Source organism: Tiliqua scincoides, chromosome 2, assembly GCF_035046505.1.
Source record: "Tiliqua scincoides isolate rTilSci1 chromosome 2, rTilSci1.hap2, whole genome shotgun sequence".
In the NCBI taxonomy this organism is placed as follows: Eukaryota; Metazoa; Chordata; class Lepidosauria; order Squamata; family Scincidae; genus Tiliqua; species Tiliqua scincoides.
Genome location: NC_089822.1, coordinates 253,507,820 through 253,528,820, shown reverse-complemented (window position 1 = coordinate 253,528,820; position 21,001 = coordinate 253,507,820). Strand labels below are relative to the sequence as shown.

Here is a 21,001-nt window from a genome sequence, read left to right as displayed (position 1 = left end):
TCATAGGATAGGGTAGTAGTGGTTAAGGCAGACTAAGAAGAATTGGTGTCTAAATTGCAGCCAGAAAGCTCAATGGGAATCATTAGGAGTTGGTTCAAATAATACCCATCCAAGCATCCTGATATGGTAAAGATGCATGAACTGGCTAGGTCCTTGCCAGGGAAATTCAGGGCGTTTTGCATTAATGTGGGTATCCACCACAAAAAGGGAGGGGTCAGCATGTGCATACTTCATGAACACACGCCTTTCACAATAAGGGGGCTGGTTAGGTAGGTATTGCTTGAGCTAGCCCACTGTCTAGTTCAGGGGTCTCCAAACCCCGGCCTGGGGGCCAGATGCGGCCCACAGCCAGCCACTTTCCGGCCCATGGCAAACCTCTTGTCCCCTGAAAGCCTCTGGCCCACTCAACTAAACATGACCAGAACTGTGCTGATTGTGCCTGGAGAGTGGTCTGAGGGCCAGAGAGGTTGAATGAATGAGCTCATTCATTCACTCACTCATCTAAGTTCCATCTCTAATTTATTTAAATTTTATATTTACATTTTTTTTCTGGCCCTCCACACCATGCCAGATATTTGATGCGGCCCTCTAGCCAAAAAGTTTTGAGACCCCTGGTCTAGTCTATTGTCAGCTAACAGGCTGTGTGGTTGATCTGGACTTCAAATCCAACTCTTACCAGTCTCTCTAGACCCAAGTGCTACTACACCATACTGGTTCCTATGTGCTGTGCCTTCTTGGGGCCAGCCACTAAGGGGTCCCTAAGCAGTAGGGGAAGAGACTCATTTTTAACGGCTGGTTGGTAGGCACAGATGGAGACTTCATTGGGGCTGGTGGCCCAGTGATGACACTCAAACACCAAAAGAAAACATAAAAAAACACATTTTATTTGTTCACACGACATCTTTTCAATATGAAAAAGCAGGGATTTTTTTTTTTATAAAAAGATGAAGAAAAAGTGAGCAAAAAAAAGCCAAGGCATAAAGCAGGAGACTGGAAAGGCCAAGACAAGAGCAGTGATAGGGATGGAAAAAGCCTTTCAGCTGTTTCTTCAGAAAAATATAAGAACTACAGCCGTCGACCCTTTATTCAGTACATCCAGCACTGGATTCCCCTAAGTGCTGAATAGCAGTACAACTGAAGCCTGATCTATCATATGGCAAAATGACATGATAGCATGTGCTGTATGACTTCAAGTGGTACATGGGGCAAATTTTTTTGTGCTCAGTGTTTAAGAACACTGAGTAGGAAAACCAGTACCAAGGCAGGAAGTCTGGGTTCAAATGTTTCCAACAAATACTCTAGTTTCATATGGAGACTCCCGTCACCAGGGGGTGCGTACTATGTTTGAATGCCCTTCCAAGTCTACCAACTCCCTTCTGCCAAGCTTTTGATGACATGTGAAAAGGCAACTCAAGTAACTTCAATCTGTGGTGGACTTGCTCCAAGAGATCAGGTGCTTCTGTTTCCATCCCTACAATTTGAGTTAGTCTTTGGCACCTAGAAGTTTTCGGTTATCCTCAAGATCTACCAGCAGATTAAGTTTACCTCTTTGCAGTCAACAGCTAAGTGGAATGGTGCTTCTTTCCTTTCCACTCCTGCTAGGATAGATTTTAACTGAAGAGATCAGACACTGGCATACACTGACACCCATCGCAGCCTCAACTCAACATCCTTCCCCAGACAATCCCACCTGTACCCTTAAGGCTTGAACCTTATCAAAATGTTATTTGAGGTCAAGTGGGTGCATGATTCTTCTGCACCCTTGGAATCATTTTGTGAAACAGTTTAGAACCAAAAGGAGCTAGCTGTCACCCTTGAACACTGATTGGAGAGTGTTTTGAGACAAAGTGGCATCTAAGCTCTTGTGAAGCCACTCTGAACTCATGCTCCAAATTAAAAATAGGTGCAATCAGGCTTTCATACCATCTTGCACGTTTGGCAGAATTCAAAGCACTAAAAGTTACTCTTGGCCTTTGTTGCTGCAGCCTTTGGGAGGACTCCAAAACAAAAAGACTGGAGCAGATATTGTTAAGCACAGATCTCCAGCAGAGTGGACAATGAGACAAAAGACAATCACACGTGCCCAGTGTTACTTTTATGTTGCATCATGAGACCAAAAACATCTGAGCAGTGAAAAAGGGAATACATTATGCATTTTTTTCTTCTACATTTGGCTTAGTCTTTCTCCAATGGCAGCTTCTTCTGAAACTAGCACTGGGGAGTAGGACCCCACAGAATCTGCAAGCACCTGTGATACAAACCTATACATTTCAAACTCTGCCATCAGATTTTTTTAGCACCCATTCTACAGATTAAACTACATTCCTTCCTACTAGCAAGACCTAATATTCCACTAGGGATGTCATTTTCACGACAAAGTGAAACCAACCCCCTGGATTAGTAGCTTACACAAAAAATGCTGAATACCGCACTTTTTAAACCTATACATTAAAAATTTTAAAAACTATAATTGTGCTTGCCAGAACTGTAAATTTTAGGAACATGTTGCTATTTTAGGGTGACTGCCTTTCTGTTTATCTGTGGGATGGGCCTATCTTACCACCATCTTTAAGACTCTTCTCACAATTAAAGACCCACTTTGATTTTCTTTAAACTTAAAATTCCCATGGCTATCATAGGTGAAGAGTGGAAGTGAAGAGTAGGATGAGCAAGTTGGGAGTTTTTTTTTCCCTGTTCTTGATTCTGATAAGTGATAACCTACTGGTTAAAATAGGGGCTGTTCACAAGAAATTTTTAGTCACTATCTATTTCTACCACAGGAAGAAATGCTTAAAGATACCCTTAAGCCAGTGTTAAAAGTAGAAACTGTACCATAGCAGAAGCCTGAAGAAAGGATTGACAGACTAGGCTTGAGAAGGAAAAAGAAATAGAAGAGATTTAATTTTTTTAATTTTTATTTTGTGCGGATTTATTTTATTTTTTTTAAATGGTACAAGACAACCCTTAAGCTTCTTCTTCTGCCTCTTCACCAAAATCCTCCTCTTCCTCAGCTGTGGCATCCTGGTACTGTTGGTATTCGGAGACCAGGTCATTCATGTTGCTCTCTGCTTCTGTGAACTCCATCTCGTCCATGCCCTCCCCAGTATACCAGTGGAGGAAGGCCTTGCGGCGGAACATGGCAGTGAACTGCTCAGAGATGCGCTTGAAGAGCTCTTGGATAGCTGTGCTGTTGCCAATGAAGGTGACTGCCATTTTCAGGCCACGGGGAGGGATGTCACATACGGCGGTTTTGACATTGTTGGGGATCCATTCCACGAAGTAGCTGCTGTTCTTGTTCTGTACATTCAACATCTGCTCATCCACCTCTTTCATGGACATGCGGCCGCGGAAGACGGCGGCTACGGTCAGGTAGCGTCCATGACGGGGGTCGCAGGCTGCCATCATGTTCTTGGCATCAAAAACTTGCTGTGTCAGCTCTGGCACTGTCAGGGCCCGGTACTGTTGGCTGCCACGGCTGGTCAAGGGGGCAAAGCCGGGCATGAAGAAGTGGAGCCGGGGGAAGGGAACCATGTTGACTGCCAGCTTGCGGAGGTCAGCATTCAGTTGTCCGGGAAAACGCAGGCAGGTGGTTACACCGCTCATGGTGGCAGAGACCAGGTGGTTAAGGTCGCCATAGGTAGGAGTGGTCAGCTTGAGGGTACGGAAGCAGATGTCGTAGAGAGCCTCGTTGTCAATGCAGTAGGTCTCGTCCGTGTTCTCCACCAGCTGGTGCACTGAGAGAGTGGCATTGTAGGGCTCCACCACTGTGTCAGAGACCTTAGGGGATGGCACCACGCTGAAGGTGTTCATGATTCGGTCAGGATACTCCTCACGGATTTTGCTGATCAGCAAGGTGCCCATCCCAGAGCCGGTCCCACCACCCAGAGAGTGGGTCAGCTGGAAACCCTGCAGACAGTCACAGCTCTCTGCCTCCTTCCTCACTACATCCAGGACTGAATCCACCAGCTCAGCTCCTTCTGTATAATGACCTTTGGCCCAGTTGTTACCAGCTCCACTCTGGCCTGTATGAGGCAGGAGAAAAACCATAAAGCTTTGGCTGTCTCAACTTGTGGCTATTCCAGTAGCTCCCTAGTCTGTACCCATCATCCTGATTATTTAGCATGTCACTCTAAACTTAATACAGTGAGTTCCTTGGTAGTGTAGAGAACATCTTTCATGGCATCTTTGGTACTGCCATGTTACCAGGGACCACCTGCACACCCAGTTTAGATAAATGCAAGCTGGTACACAAAATATGACCCAACGGGAAAGAGGCAGATAATTACAGGGATGGCAACCATGGTGCCAAAGTATTTTCTTGCAATTTTTTTCCTGTGCTCTGAAGCCTGGCAGCTTTATGCAGAATTAGAACAGCGAATAAGGCAGAGACAAAAGAGCAAGTGATACATTCCTACTGTCACTGAAGCTAGCCTGAACAGGCAGCCAAGGCAGTCCTACGCACATAGCTCTCTGGACTTCAAGCTAACATGTTGAGGCAGCCAGACAAGATCACACTGTGGGCCTGTCACTTCCCTTGGGCTTTTGTGGGGGGAGATGAGGCTGTCATGGTGCTCAAAAGCAGGAATTGGGCCTCTTTAGAAAGCAAAAAGCCATCACTGCGGTGCCATTGCCTATCATGGGCAAATGTGTTATAGCAGTTGTACAACTCAAAAGGCTGTGTGTGTCCCTCCTTGCCCCAAACATGTGGGGGCCGATACTGAAGGGAACTTATGGGAGCCATTTAAATGGGATTTGATGCCCCCTATTTCTTATGTGGGTGCAATGCAATCCTCTACCCTCCCTGGTTTGCATGAGTCAGCATGACAATTGCCACAATGAATAGGAGTTGTGGGGAATCTTCCACATTATCCCAGAATGCCCAGGGAAGATTTCTTTGACCATGACTCACCATCATGTCTGTGCCTTCCTACATTGTTTTTAAAGACATTCAGAGCTCTATAAAAAAACCCACCAGTGAGTACTCCAGATGCATCTAGGATTTAGTGTCACTTTACCCACCCACCACCATCTTCTCTCCACACTGTCCCCGAGTCCCAAGAACATAGAGGGCTGTTTAGGCAGTAGCTAGGCCAAAATACCAAAGCAGAAATGGCCACCTTATTGTCTCCTTGTAACTTCACAGCCAAACAGACTTCCCCCCCCATGCCTTGACACTTTATAAAAGACATGATTAATATAATCAGACTGCTCCAGACCCAAAACCTTCCCACCCACTGCAACTATAAGCAAAAGGCAGAATCATCTTACCAAATACAAAGTTGTCTGGTCGGAAGATCTGACCAAAAGGTCCAGACCTCACAGAGTCCATAGTCCCTGGCTCCAGATCAACCAAGATGGCACGAGGGACATACTTGCCACCTGGAAAAAAGTAGTGACAGGTATACATCTAATCCAGTGTACTGATGCAACAAGGATCTCATTCTTCCTTCTTACAAGAATTTAAGCCATTTCTGCCCAACATTGCATATACACAACAGGGGCCAAATGTGCACACCTGTGGGCCAGGCAAAAATTGGTTAATTTATGCAGCTGGTTTGTTTCACAATTATACAAGTTTCTAACCCTCTCTAAGTTGCTTTTCCCAAGTCCTGAAGCACTGGGAGGAATTTATAGAGTCCTCTCCTTTTAGCAGGAGAGAACTTGGCACACAAGACCATGTATGTACGGATATTTTCATTGTTGAGTCTGTCACTGAAATTTGTGAAGCAAAATATTCTAGATACAAAAGGAGCTTCAAGGGAAGCAGAGTCAAATATAAACCTAGCCTTGCTCAACTCTTCTCTGGCTCATGGTGTTCCCTTTGGTATGGTCTAGACATTATCAGCCTTTTCGTATTGAAGGATTAAAAGAGCCTTTTTTGGAAAGACAGTAAAACATGAACAACGTTCTAAAGAGGCTGAACTAGGCACTGTGCTTGGGTGGTGCAATAATGAAGGTTCAGAATACACCCACCCTGAACCACTTTCCTTTTCTTACTTAGAAAGAAAAAGTAACTCATGAGCACCCAAGACAGAAGAGGTCCTAGAGAGAAGAAAGTCAATGGTTCAGAAAAAAAGCAAACTTTGGATCAAGCCACCCCCACCCCCCAACATGGGGAAGGGGACAGAAGGGGAGTGCTTACCAGTGGCTTCATTGTAGTAAACAGAGATGCGATCAAGCTGGAGGTCACTGTCACCATGGTAGGTTCCAGTGGGGTCAATTCCATGTTCATCACTGATGACCTCCCAGAACTGCAGGGAACAAACAAGAGTGAAATTACTGTGTTGGCACACCCATTAGCAACAATGGAGATACTGCCCACTCAACAGCCTACACACTTATTCTCAGACATGCAGACAGGAGAGAAGACCAAAGAGGAAAAACAGCTGCATCAACATTAACCTGCATTTCTGTTCCTGGAAAAGCAGCTCCATCATAGTTATGTACAGCTGCAGCCCCATTTCCAGGGAAGTTTATAGAATGGGTAGAGCGCATTTTGAGAACAATTTATCAACTCAAGATGTGATCCACTAGCTTATTCCAATAGCACACACCCTACAGGGGTTTTTGGTATAATGTATACCTTGAAGTTCACTTCCAGAGACCACAGTCTTGGCCTTAGGAGCCCTGTGGGCAGGGCAGTGGTGATTCAGCAGTGATAGTCTCTGCACAAGCTCCAAGGTACTCAACACAGTTTGAAAAGTGCTTTCCAGGTCCAACTCAAATTAAGACCTGCATATTCAAATATTTCATGTAACCAAGTTTCAGAACTTAAGAGAATTTAGGTGGGAAAGGCAGGACTCGGAGTGAGAGACCCCAGGGCTAGAATATTTTACCATCCCCTTCAGAAATAGCATCACTGCTTACCTCGATTCTCCCCGCTCTACAACAGTCATGCACCCCTTTTCATAAGAGAGACTGCTACTGTTTCCCTTTGAAAGGGCAGATGGGCTGACCCAGCAGCTGGAGTGGCACAAGGACAGCCTTGTTCCCCCTGAAGGCCAGCCATGGGAAAATGGCCATTAGCCATGACTGGACAGCATGATGGCTTTTCCCTGCTCTGGGACCAAGTAAACCCAACCACCTTCCCAAACAACCTGTGGGGTACCAGTCTCCACAACCAGCACCTCCCTCTAATCACATAAAGCTTCTCTCCCACATAAAGTAACAGCAAGCGGCCACACGTACTTCATCCAAACTTCATTTTGTCACCATGTGCCCCCACTAAGCCCCCACAGGCCAGTCACCATTCAGAAAAGCCACCAAAATTCTACCTTCCAGGCCACCCTCTAAGCCAGGGGTCTCCAAACTCAGGCCCGGGGGCCAGATGCGACCCACGGAGAGCTTCTGTCCAGCCCGCAGCCAGCCTCTGATCCCCTGAGAGCCTCTGGCCCAGTTGACCAAACACAACCAGAGTTGTGCTTGTGGGGTGGGGAAATGGGGGTCCATTTAAGTGTGAGCGCACTTTATTTCTTGGGCTGTGTTGGTGCCTGGAGAAATCCTGGACATTTGAGTCCATTCATTCATTTCAGTCATTCATCTAAGTTCCAGCTCTAACGTATTTATTTAAATTTTATATTTAACTTTTTTTCCCAGCCCTCGACACCATGCAAGGTATTTGATATGGCCCTTCGGCCAAAAAGTTTAGAGACCCCTGCTCTAAGCCACCATGATTCTCTTCCAGGGAACTAAAGGTTCCCTGGAAGGGAACCTAAAGGACCAGGAACCTAAAGGAACAGGGAGCCTCACTTCTACACAGAAGAAAAATTTCTACACCAATTTTTGTCTGCCACAGAACCCCAATGTTGCAGAGGACTATGGCAGGCATTATTTTAAGGCAGTGTCTATTCAGAGTTCAGGCTACAGAACCTCACTGTTTCTCCATGCAGTTGAAAGAACACACACACAAGGGTGTGTGGGATCTTACATGCACCCCCACCCACCCTGAAGTGCACCAACTGGACCCAGGACATAGTGACTTCAATGTAGAGCTAGATGCAAGATGGTGACCAGGGGTGGGTGGAGTCTATTACCTACAGCACCCTATGGGCCATACATTGGAATGACTTCCATACACACCTTCTAATCTGCATTGAAGTTACAACAGATCAAAGACTCTAATTGCCTAATTTAGAATATCATTACAAAAACTCCTTTATTAGAGGAGACCTTTATTAGAGGTCCTTTATTAGAGGAGACCTAAACAGACAGAGAGAAAAATGCCCTGAGCAGAAAAATTATATTCATATTATATCAAGAGAGGAAACTGACTGAAGGAGTTCCCAAAGTAGCAAAGGCAAAAGAACAGCTCTAAGTTTTCAAGGCCCAATCCACATGCCAAATGTTTCCTTTACTGGATCAGTTCTGGGTAAGAGTCACAGCATGCTTCTAGGCCTCAGTGAGCTTTAAACATATTGTCCAAAAGCAATGACTGAGAGATAGTGAGGCAGTTCTGCTAGACAATTTGACGCCCCAGTGTTACAGCTATGAACCCCAACTCACGTCCCCTCCCCACTATGCGCAAACTGGCAGCAAAGAAATACTTCATGGGTCAACTAAGCCACAAACCTCACTACCGATTGGATTCTGGATTCCTGACATGCTCAGACATTAAATATAATCTATCCAGAGTCCAGGACAGCTGCTGCAGTGGAATTCGTTTTTTGTGTGTGTGTTTTTTTTTGCTGCAGTGGAATTCTAACAAGGTCTATAAGTTTAGGACTTATTCATCGTGAACACCATTGCACCTGCTACTGTGATCTCAACTGCTCACACAGTCCCATTAACCTATCTGGAAGTGCTCTTCCCTTAAAGATCGGGAGCATGCCTCCTGCCCCCCACCCGCATCCTTGGGTCAGCTGCTTGGAACATAAGCAAGATCACACACGCGCCCATCAACAAGCTTTCAGCTTCACAGAGTGGACAGATGGCAAAGGACTGAGGTTAAGCTGCTTGCATCCGGCCTCCATGAATCAATTCCCCAGAGGGAATTACAGCTCCTTCTGAGACCCAGGACTCTCCAGATCCTCCAAACAGGGTAGAAGAATTACGGCAGTTTCAATTAAAACAAGGCAAGCCATGAGTTCTATATGCCTCCCCACCACCACCTTTCCTGGAATAGCAGAAGTTTTTAGAAGGATTGTATTAAAATTTACCCCCACCATCTACTCCGCAGTGCTTGTGTTTGAAAAACTGTTTTTGCTACCTATTTCATGAATAGAGCAAGTCATGGAAAAACCTACAAAGGTTTCCTCATGTAAACGTTCAAAGGTGTAGCTAGAGAAACACCAGTTGGTTTCTCCTAGGAAGATATTCTGCAATGAGAGAGGACTGCATATATCATGGAACTTGAGAGACAGGAAGAGGTTTGTGGTTAAGAGCTCTTGGGGGGGGGGAAAGGATCTCAAATCCTGTTCAGCAACTGTTTTCTGAAAAGGGCATCACACCAACTTGAGCAAAGTATGAAAGGCCAGTAACACTGACACCCTGAAAACTCACTTCCTATACCACAAGGCAGGCAAAAGGACCCTTTGCAGTACAAACTTGTGAAAAAGGGTTTGATACATAATAAATTATGCAATTGAAAGACAGGAGAGATTGAACAGTCATGCACCACCCCTTACCCCCTTCACTCTGGAGAAGAGGCAGCAAACAGGCAGCTCAACTCATAAGAAAAGAGGGATAAATGGGGGGGGGGGTCAAAAATCTGAAATTGAACACCTGGGGGTTAAATCCTGGCTGCAGTTTATCTCTAGCCCAGACCAAGCAGTGCAAGGTGATAAGAGGAGCCAGAATCCTTAGGATTTGCTGGGAGTGGTGAAAAGAAAATATTTAGATGCTTTAAGTCAAACACTCAAAGTCCCAACATCTATTTGGGAGCAAAGGCAGAAACATGCCCATAATTCTTAGCTGCTTGAACTACTGAGCACTGACATTTCTCTCTTCTAGGGCTGGAGCTGGAGAATAAAATTAGGGGGCAGATGCAACCCAGGAAGAATCCCCCCACAGATCATGCCATATGCTTGTATGTCACAATCACAGGATGAAGAGGGACCCTCCCCATATCTTAAGAAGATAAGACACCCCTTCCCCTGAGAAGAAAATAATCTCCAACTGTGGGATGACATGCTGGCTTTAAAGTCAATGGAAGCTACAAAGCTGTCTTGCACTCATACCTGTGTCCAGCCTCTCTGTTTTGCAGTTCAGTTCTATAGATTATTAGAAAACTAATCCAGAAGGGAACCATTTCCTACATAGACCATCTGTCCATACTCTGTAATGAATGGATGGAGGAAGAGAGGCTCCTTAAGCAGACAAGGAGCTGCCTCCACCCTCTCCCCAGTGTCAGACAAGACATTCCAAGCATTCTTCTATGCCTAGGTAATTGTTGACCAGAAGGACATCCTGACCCAGCTTCTACCCGCCCTGGTCTCTTGTGCCCTCAAAGGGAACCTCTATAAAGACAGCTGTTCCACAGGGAAGAACAACCAGAAGGCAGCTGGATCAGACCTTAAAACTGCTGTAAAGAAATTGATCAATGTTAACAGAAAGATGAGGGCAAATTGAGCCTCTGCTACTTTCTCTCCAAGGGCAGTTCCCTACTTTGTAGGTCTGCAAAACTAGCCTACGCAGAACAATGGCCCAGGGACTAAACCCAAACCCTGCACATACTTTCCAATCAACCCCACTCAATTATACAGCTCAGCTTTCTCTTATGAAGCAAGAGAAGCTAAGAGTTTGCATCAGTTCTCTTCTTGGGTATCTCAGTCCTACATTGTTTTAGCTGTGCCTAAAAAAAAAGTTAAAGAGCTTTGTGTGTGGGTCTTATTTGCACTGGAGTAAACCAGCAGACATAGCCAATATCAGTAAGCATGTCATGACTTAAAGGCGTAGGTACAAGCCAGAGCTCGAAAGAGGGGAATTCACAACCCCATTTCCCCAACAGCAGCCCAATAGCTATTCCCCAATGGCAGTCTTTCTTCCAACAGTTAGAATGTGCTCATCTCCCCTGGGGGCTGGGGATAAGAAAAGGCCCTCAGTTTGGCTGTACTTGTCATAAGAGGCAACTAAACAGCCACCGGGTAGATGGGACTCGTCAGCCTGGGAAGGCAGCTCATCTGAGAGAAGGAAAACTCTGATCCCAAACCTCCACTGCCTTGTGGCTACATCCAGTTATGGAAAAGGCTTCAGGAATCAACCTCGAGGCAAAATCCGGAGCCGGAGTCCCTGAGGCAATTCATGGCTGAACACAGTCATGTTCTGGCAATTCCTGCGATGCCGCTGCCGCTGGAACCAACCGTATTGGCCTCTGCCTTTCCATTGGACAATTTCAGCAACGTGGAGAAGGGGGATTGGCTGCATGGGAAACAGCCTATCTTCCATACCTACTTTACCCAGGCTTTGCGCACTGGAGAGGACACTCTGTTCCAGAACCACCATTCAGAGCATGACACCATAGTCTTCTGAGACTGAAGGATGCCAACACACATGTGTATGGTTGACAGCCGGATCACAGCAGCAGCCACTCCCCCAACATGCAGACATTCAGCCTGCACAGCATCTTAAGCACATAGAACTGTATACAACTCTTTGCATATAGTCAGCAACACTGGAGAAGCAGAAGAAACTAACAGTTATACAGGCATGCCCCCCTTATCCATGGGGGTGTCGTTCTGGAACCCCCAGCAGATAGCTGAAACTGCTGACACAGGCAAACTCCCATCCCCACAGTCCCATGGGACTACCCCTCCCAGAGGCAAGGCGAGCTCTGACCTAGGGGGGAGTCTGAACTGAGGGCACATCCGTCCCCAGCCTCTGTCATGCTCAAACTGAGCTCAGAAGCTGAAAACATGTGACTTCCTGTTTTATGGAGAAACCAGAAGTGCTGTTTTTAATGCCTTATAAGGCATTTGAAGGCCCAGGGAAGCTCTCCAGTGGGGTGCATGTGGGGGTGTGTTCACTGGGGGTCCAGACCCAATCTGCAGATATGCGGGTCACCTTTACATATAATAACTGTAATGCAGTGGTCACCAAACTTTTTCAACTGGCAGCTACCTTGACCTACTGGGCCACTGGTCATGGCTCCCCACAAGGGCTACAATCTTATACATTGTCTAGGGCTGTGGGTTTTCATGAGGATTCTGTAGCTCCCCAGGAAGCCACAGCTCAGTTTGGGAATCACTGGAATGGCACGTAGACATCTTGCAGACCATTTGGACACATGTACGTCCCCAATACATGCATGCATATTCTAGATTGGAGCTGTCAAACATAAGGCCAGCAGGCTGAATACAGTCTACCATACAGATCACTATAAGAACTACTAACACAACATGAAATTGTTTTACAATGATAAATAGGGAACTATTATCTTGTGTATACAACTGATGCTGGACACAAGAGATTAGCACAGCTACACCCACATGCAGTGTCTTTTTGTGTGGAGTAATACTGAACACCATTACTATTTTGTTCTAGAAAGGCAATCAGGGCATATGGATTTTTGCATATAAAATTAAGCTGGCTTTCATGTGATATTGTCATTTCCCCAACTGAGGAGCATTTAAATCCACTTTTAAAAAAAGGCATGTTTATTTAGTCACAGTCTCATGAACCAGACCAAAATTCTGTAGGGGTTAATTCAGGAAGATGGGTTGTATTCCTGAAGCAGAATAGAGCAAACATTTCTCACCTTCTACCATATGAACAGAGATGAGATACTGCTGGAATTGATCCCAAAGTTCTGTTCCTTCTAAAGAGGCCTCAGTTGTACAATAAAAAAAACTATTCAGGCCTCGCTCCAATATGCTTCACAAGCAAGATTTGAACTATTTTCATACTGCCCTTGAATTAAGTTTCCAGGGTGATTTCTAAGGTGCATGCTCTCCCCTACCACCCTGCGCTTTCATGACTGAAGAATGAATGAGGTAAAGCAGATTTAGGGTTTATTCTGGAAGATCCATTTGATGGGTTTATCATCATGCCACTTGTCATAGCCTTCCCAAAGAATCCTGGGAGTCTGGAGCATAGATGTGCCTTTGCAGCAAAGCAAGCATTCCCAAGCACACAGACTGTGTTAATGATCTTGTGAATGCCCCTTTAGATTCAGAGTGGTAAGATAATGGAGCTGTTAAGCTCATGGGCAATGCATCAGAAGTTACCATGCACATCTCCTCAGTCAAGAGTCTGGTTGTGTGACCTTAGGCAAACTGCTAGCTCTTGAGCTTAAACCAGTTCCAATCTGCCATGGGGGAACAATACATTCTGTATTACTGCAGGTTCATGTGTTAAATGTTTTTATCACACAATACTATATTTGCTCATCTAATGAACCTCCCAGCTTACCCACTACAGCCTGAAAGCAAACCAATCCCAAATCAGAATCCAACTTTATAAAAAGGTATACATGTGCTATAGCAGGGCTGCCCAAACCCCGGCCCCCGGGCCACTTGCGGCCCGAAGAGGGCCCCAATCCGGCCCCCCAGGGAGCCCCCATCTCCAATGGGCCCGCTGGAAACCCTTGCAGTTCCTTGCAACTGACAGCAAGGAAAAGGCTAAGAGCAGGAACCCCACCCATCCACAACCCTCCCATTAGGTTGGGAAGGCTGCAGCTGAGTGCAGGCTTCGGATGGGGGGTGAGAAGTCTTGGGTCTGTTTGTGCTGCTTGAGTTCGGCTTGGAGGGGCAGGCACTGAGGAGGGAGAGGAAACTTGAGTCTATTTGTGCTGCTTGCATGTGCTGGGTGCTGCAAGGGAGAAATCGTGGGATGTTTGAATGCTGCTGGAGAGCATGTCTACTCAGCAGTAAATCCCATCAGACTCCGTGGGGTTCACTTCCAGGAAAGTGTGAATCCGATTGGATTGTGAGTGTGCTTGGGGACTTGTGAGAAGTCCCAGGGATGTTTGAATGCAACTAGAGAGCATGTCTACTCAGCAGTAAGTCCCATAGAGTCAGTGGGGCTTACTCCCAAGAAAGTGTGGATCCAAATGAGCTGTGTGTGCTTGGTGTTGGAGATGGACCCTGCAAGGAAGAAATTGTGGGGATGCTTGAATGCAGCTAGAGAGCACGTCTACTCAGCAGTAAGTCCCATAGAGTCAGTGGGGCTTACTCCCAAGAAAGTGTGGATCCAAATGAGCTGTGTGTGCTTGGTGTTGGAGATGGACCCTGCAGGGAAGAAATTGTGGGGATGCTTGAATGCAGCTAGAGAGCACGTCTACTCAGCAGTAAGTCCCATAGAGTCAGTGGGGCTTACTCCCAGGAAAGTGTGTGCTTGGTGTTGGAGGCGGGGGGGGGGGGCTGCAGGGAAGAACTCATGGGATGTTTGAATGGGGAGGAAACCTACTGCTTTTGCTTGTTGGGGTTGCTGGCAGAGAGGGAGGAAGGTAGAGGTCCATTTGTGAATGGGGAAATGCACACAGCTCTCTGCCTGCTTCTAAGTTTGTTTGGTGCTGGGTGCAGGCTGGGGGAGGGACTGGGAGAGAGAGACAGGCTGCTCCCTTCTCTGTGTGAATGAGGAGAAACAAACTCCTGCCCTGAGGGGGTAGGTGCCCACCAGCTCCCTGACTGATGGTGTTCCTTTGCTGCTGCTTGTTGCCAGGATTGGGGGGGGGGAGAGAGTGAGAGTAAAAACATGCTCCTGCATGGGGGGGGGGGAGAAGCCCACTCTGACTCCTCTTAAGTTTGTTCTGTACTTTTCCCAGGGAAGAGGTGTGTTATGTGTGTCAGGAACTATTTTAACAACACCCCTTTTCTGGATCTCATGTGTATTACAAAAAAGCTCAGTAAAATTCATTCATTCATATAAGTGCCATCTCTAATATATTCATTTATGTAAATTTATTCAAATTTGAAATGCAAATTTCCCCTGGCCCCTGACACAGTATCAGAGAGATGATGTGGCCCTCCTGCCAAAAGGTTTGGACACCCCTGTGCTATAGGTTTGGGAGAAGCAAACAAAATCAAGATTCCTTTGGAGGGAGTGCACTATGATACCATCCCATATCCTTTCTGGGTGCCTCTCTGGAACTGCCACACTCAAGTGACAGGATACCACTGGCAATTCCAGTAGAAAAAAATGACATACAAGAGTTTAAAATGTTTTGCCTGGTCACAGATCTTTTGATTCTACCACTAAATCTGGAGTGGTGCCAGACCTGAAGCAGAAGGTGCAGTTTTAAAACTGAGGTATGGAAAATCCAAAATGGGAAGTACGCTCAGTTGTAGAGCCAAATAAATGCAGTGTGGCACAAATAATTACATCTGCCATGTAGAAGGGCTACAGAACTCTATGTCCACCAACTCCATGTCCATTCTTATGACATCAGTTCCATCCAGGCCAATGTATCAAGCAGGAGAGATAGGAACATTTGATAAAGCTGGAAAAAAGAGTAGCAGAGAGTTATAGATGACCTTTGATTTAAATGGTTCCCTTGTTGTCCTTCAGATCAATAGACCAGTTGTAGTTGCAGAGCTCTCAGCATAATACAGTCTTGTCATGGTCTAGGCTGTGGGATGGGGGTATTGGCTGCCAAACCAACATAATAAAAGGGAGGTTCTTTAAAATTTAAAAGTGTGATACTTATTTTCTGAATGGTTGCAATGCAATGCAGGCAAACCCCTTTTAAACTCTGCTACCTCCGAGTGGCCCACATTGGTTGATAAAGAAACTCAGCAGCTCCATCATCCTCTGCTAATTTCCTACAGAAATTAGGCCAAGTCACATCAATGGATGCATGAAAAGAACAGTATACTGTACCAACACTACCATTTTTGGAAGAAGACCTGGTCACTAAGCCGTTCTTGAATGCAAACAATTTCATATCAAGCAATTATGGTCTAATTGTGATGCACTAAATCTGCTGAAAGCAAAAATGGCTCACAAAAGAACAATCCTTGGATTGCAAAGCATGGACCAAGTACATAAGATTTGACTGTCCCAGATGCACTGCAAATTTCTATTATGTTCTAGGTCCTGGCTTATATTGGGGGCCTTGAAGGCTATGCCAAGAAAATCTAATTGGAACTGGCTGGGTCTGCTATTTGCAGACCAAACACACCCACGGCACTGCAGATCCATAAATATTAAAATGTGTGGGGGAGGGGGCAAGAGGAGAGAAAGACTGGCCTCACCCTCATTGCAGACCCAATCAGGCATGTTCAACTGCAAAAGGAAAAAGACCAACCAAAGGGACTTCTTTGAGCTGGCAGTTCTAACAGAATTCCACAAAGAGAAATTGCATGGAGCTGTGAGAGGCATTTATTCTAAAGGAACAGGGGAATTCTAAAGGAACTACAAGATGCTCCTCATTTGGGAAGAACATCCCACAATGCTGATGCTGTAGAATTGTCATCCTCCTTTTATTCATCAGGTGCCAGCAGAGAGCTGCAGACACACCCTCCTGCATAAGAAAGCCTGTACCGCAATGTAGGTCATGCAGAGGTGAAGCTGGGTGGGGCAGCTGGAACTATCAGACACTGCATTTTGGGGCTAACTCCAGACAGATCTTAAATCCTTAAGACATTCTTCAAGGAAGAGTGCAATATTCAGAGAATGGAATGTAAATCTTCCCCTATAAAAAGGTTGTTCCTTACTGTGAACAAGTGATACACTATTGAGGTCTGTCATCCATTAAAACCCAGCACAGAACAGCACACCAAAGCTAAGCATCCTTATCTTCACTTAACGTGTGCCAATATATATATAATTCTCTTTGATACAGGAGCCATTTCCAACATCCCAGCCTAGTCTGTCGAGAACAGGAAAGAAACAAAACCAAGGACTGGGGCTATGCAGACACAACAGGCTAGATTTCAACACTTATAACCCCCCCCCCATCTCAAATGCCTCTAGCTGCATTCTGTAGGCAAAACTGTTTTCCAACTGTGCCAATATAGGCAAACTTGAGAACATTATAAAAATTCCCTATTGAGTAAAGGCTATCCCAAAGCTTGTCTACCTGCAGACACCAACCCAGTTCTTAAAAACTGGCAAAAGACTGGCAAAAGAAAACAAAATCTTATACCAAAGCATCCTCTTTGTTTCAATTGTGTGCCTTTGCGACAGCTTTGTTGCACCCCCTTTATGCCTTCCCCCTATGATATTCTTATGGGACAGAACTGGAAAATTCACTTCCAGTTTAACGATAAAGAATATGCGCCAACTCTAAATAGAGATCACCAATTCCCCCAGGTACCATCTCCTCTTTGGGGGAAGAGACCAGGCAACACGGCGCCAGCCATTGTTTCCAGCCCTGCTGTTAAGGCACGCCTTAACTCCCCCCTCCCAATTCTGGCTAGCATACATATGTATCTTTGGAGCAGGCTGGTTCATTCCAGTAGGGCTACTTTAAAGACTGTGTTATACAGTGTCCCCTGGAATCACTGCACAAAGTTAAATCTGAACAGAAGATTGACCATTTTGATCGCGCTGATCAAAATGGGAGACACCATAAGCTGCTAGGCTTTCAGGCCACCCACACCATCTTGGGTTCTGCAAGCCAGCTAGCATCGCTAGAGAAGACTGCAGTCCCCTCCCTCTCCCTCCCACCCCCTTTGCTGGAGAGTCCCACCCAGCCAGCAGCCATTACACGCACAAAGGCCCGGTAATGGTGTCGTGGCTGCCAGAAGGGACAATTCCAATTTCTCATTCCAAGAAAATGGCAAGTCCCACCAACCCAGAACCTGGGACAGGCTGGGTGGGGTGGGGGCAGAATCAGTTAATCAGCAAGAAGCAGCTCCAGGGCAGATCCTCCGCGAAGGAAGGGAGCCAGCACCCCACAGCCATGTGCGCTGCCTGGGAGCAGACAAAGGAGGGTGAAATGGTGGGCGGGTTAGTGGGGAGGGGGGGCGGGCCACTTGGCGCCAGAAATGGCTTCTGTTTAGCAGAAAGGGGGGGAGATGATTCCTCCCATTCTAGGTCAGATCGAAGATGCTCAGCAAAAAAAAAAATGGACAAAGGAGCTAGATTTTTCCTCGAAACCTTAATCTGATCGCCCTGTTGTGCTGCCACAGTTAAGGGCCATTTCTCTCCCTGGCAAAGAAAAGACCCCCACTGCCACACCGCTCCCACATTGCAACAGCCCATCAATCCAGTATCAGCGTCACCATAAGGCATAAAAGAAGGAACAAGTCCCCGATCTGAACGGGGAGGGGGAGGCCGACATCTATGTTGGGGGGTGGGGTGCCAGGGTTAGAAGGATGGCCAAAAGGAGGAGAACCCTTGCGAGATCTACACGCCAGAATTAACACAATTAAAAAAAATCTTTATATATTTTCCAGGTGGGGGGTTTCTTGCTGCTATAGCAACAAAAAGCCCCCCCCTTTTAAAAAGCGGATCTCCAGGCAATCGAGTTGTTTTAACAGGGAGTTTCAGTTCCACATTTCTGAAGTAGCAGTCTCAAGAGGCTATATTGTTGCTTAGGCTCCTGGGCTTTTTTGCCTCCCAGCCATGCTTTAAGAAGAAAGATCCTTTCACTCCCACTGTTGAAACTGAGTAGGAAACTGACTAGGTGGGGCTGGAGACAGTGGAGCAGGCTGGCCACCACGTGGTGTGAGGGCACTTCATTCATTTTGTCCCACAGCTCACGGATCTGCTTGGAGAAGGGGGGTTTCGGGGAGTGGGGAGGAATAGAGCTTTAGCATGGGACACACCCTTGAAACAGTTACACCCCCTTTTCCCAACTCTGTAATGGGAGTCATTACTCCACGCCCCCATCAAGCAAATTTCCCATTTTTACCCCATTCTGTGTGCAAAACAGGTACCCCCTCCACCAGCTACCCCCCCATCGTCCTGGACGGAGGAGAGAAACCCCCCCCCCCGGATCAGCACCATTAAACAGCCTTGCTTTGTTCGACTTCCTCCCTCTCACCCCCTCCCTTTCTCAAAAAAAAAAATATTCAAATGCCACCTACTCCACCGCAGCCGATTTGGCGCTTAAATCCAACCCAGCCACGTTAAGGAAGGCCAGAGGAGCTGGCGGGCTCAGTGGATCCTCCCACCACGCCGTGATCAGAAAAAAAGGGGAACAAAAATGGCTTTCCTGGCGGAGTCACTATGTAGGGAGAGTCTAATCCCATTAATTTTAAGTCGCATTTATTGAGGAGGGAAGATTTGAGGTGGGGGGAAAGAAAAGAACATAGAAGGACTTGGGGCGGGGAAGGAACGGCATAGAAGGATTTGGGGAGGGGAGGGAAGAGAAGAGCGTAGAAGGACTATAGTCATGTCCATTCCTTGATCGTGTGTTATTAAGGGAAAGGTTTTTGAGTCCCATCAGACAGATGTCTAAGGGAACACAAAGCAGTTAGCTTTGAAAAATGGGCTATGTATGCACACCCGCCTCGCCCATTCCAACAACAGCTTTGCCTGCAAGCTATCCCTTTCCAAAAACCAAGGCTGCGATCCTAACCGGTTACCTGGAAGCAAGCCCCATTGGCTACAGTGGGATTTACTTCTGAGTAGAGATGGCTTAGGATTGGGCTCTCAGAAGCTTCTCATGGGAAAAGATCATCCACTTTAAGAAAAAAAAATACCCTTCCACACTCATTTTAAATTAAATCCACGCACCCGGAGGGCAAATCTCCAGCAGCGTTTCCGCTTTGCCACCGTGGCTATTTTTTGGGCTGATCTGTCCCAGCACTTTTCTTTCCCGCCCCCAGACATGTTCTAACACCAGTTTAGGATTGCATTCACACGCGGAGGGGGGAAGAATTGCCATCCTCACCTTAGCACCGATCTGGTTGCCACACTGGCCAGCTTGGATGTGCACGATTTCCCTCATTTTGCCTGGCCTTTGGGTTTTTTAACAGGTCTCCCCCCGCACTTTGAGCAGCAAGGATGTGATGGACCAGCGCCGCGGCTCCTTTAAGGATGGAACGCTGAGGAGCTCAAAGTTCTCTTCTTCCAACGTGGCGCCTAGAGCTGAACGTTCCAAATGGGTGGCGAGGAGAGCCGGAGCTGGCCAGACAAAGCTTTTATAAACTGGCGGGCGGCCCGCGCTCTGATTGGTCGGGAGGGATCAGGAGCGCCGGCCTGATTGGATAGTGGCTACAAGAGACACGTGATGGAGGGGGGAAGAAGGCAGAGCTGGGTGTGGTGGCTGATCAACAAGGAGGTATTGAAAGTTGCAGTGTTCCTTTTGTTGTATTGAAATAGGGGGCGGTGGGGAGCAGCGAAGACCCCTGTGGGGGGGGGTTTCGGGTACTCCCACATGAAAAAGATCTCCCCCACTTCCTCTGCAAGATTCCTGGGGAACTCCTTGCCACAGTGCCAACGCGCATCCTGTGTTTTTCTAGCTGACAGCCCAATCCTATCCACACTTTCTTGGGGGTAAGCCCCCTTGACTTTAACGGGACTTACTTCTGAGTAGACATGCATAGGATGGGGCTGTGTCCATCACTATGACAGGCAGTGATTGTGGCTTCTCTGGAGGGAAGGCTGCATATCTACAGTGACCAGGCCACCCAGTGTTCAGGGCAGCTCTTTACTTTTCTCCCCATAGGAATGAATAGCATTCATTCACTTTTACAATATATGGGAAAATGTAAGTGGTCATGGGGCCCAATCCTATCCAACTTTCCAGTGTTGGTGCAGCTGCAATGCAGCCCCAAGGCAAGGGGACAAATGTTCCCTCACCTTGTGGTGGCCTCCATAATTAGCCTCCCACCACAGGATGCAGCATACTTCCCATTGGCATAGCTGTACAGGGCTGGAAAGTTGATTAGGATCGGGCCTCTAGTTATAGACATCACTGCGGTAGAGAATGAACATGCTCTAGTCCAGGGGTACCCAAACCTGGCCCGGAGGCTACTTGTGGCCCTTGGGGCCTCTCAATCAGGCCCTCGGGAGCCCCCAGTCTCCAATGAGCCTCTGGCTCTCCAGAGGCCCTTTAGCCTCTGGCCCGACGCAACTGCTGACAGCAAGTGAACAACTGTTCAACTTCTCACCTGAGCTGTGGGGCAAGGGCTCCCTCCACTACTTGCTGTTTCACATCTGTGATGCAGCAGTG

At 46.8% G+C, this 21,001-nt stretch overlaps 1 protein-coding gene across 1 annotated transcript; it reads right to left on the bottom strand.

The window, feature by feature from the left end:
- Positions 1-862: 862 nt before the first annotated feature.
- Positions 863-19,949, bottom strand: TUBB (tubulin beta class I). Its single transcript, XM_066613856.1, has 4 exons — positions 19,718-19,949; positions 6,143-6,251; positions 5,269-5,379; positions 863-4,022 (listed from the first exon to the last, which is right to left on the bottom strand). The coding sequence occupies exons 1-4, from the start codon at positions 19,772-19,774 to the stop codon at positions 2,965-2,967; spliced, it is 1,335 nt and encodes a 444-aa protein (XP_066469953.1). The 5' UTR covers positions 19,775-19,949; the 3' UTR covers positions 863-2,964.
- Positions 19,950-21,001: the final 1,052 nt, after the last annotated feature.

Bases quoted from the DNA above. Each gene is read 5' to 3' on its own strand.
- TUBB (XM_066613856.1), bottom strand. From the start codon at position 19,774: ATGAGGGAAATCGTGCACATCCAAGCTGGCCAGTGTGGCAACCAGATC. The intron at 6,252-19,717 runs GTGAGGATGGCA...TGTTCCCTGCAG, and splicing joins GCAACCAGATCGGTGCTAAG to TTCTGGGAGGTCATCAGTGA. The intron at 4,023-5,268 runs GTAAGATGATTC...TGCCTCATACAG, and splicing joins ACCAGACAACTTTGTATTTG to GCCAGAGTGGAGCTGGTAAC.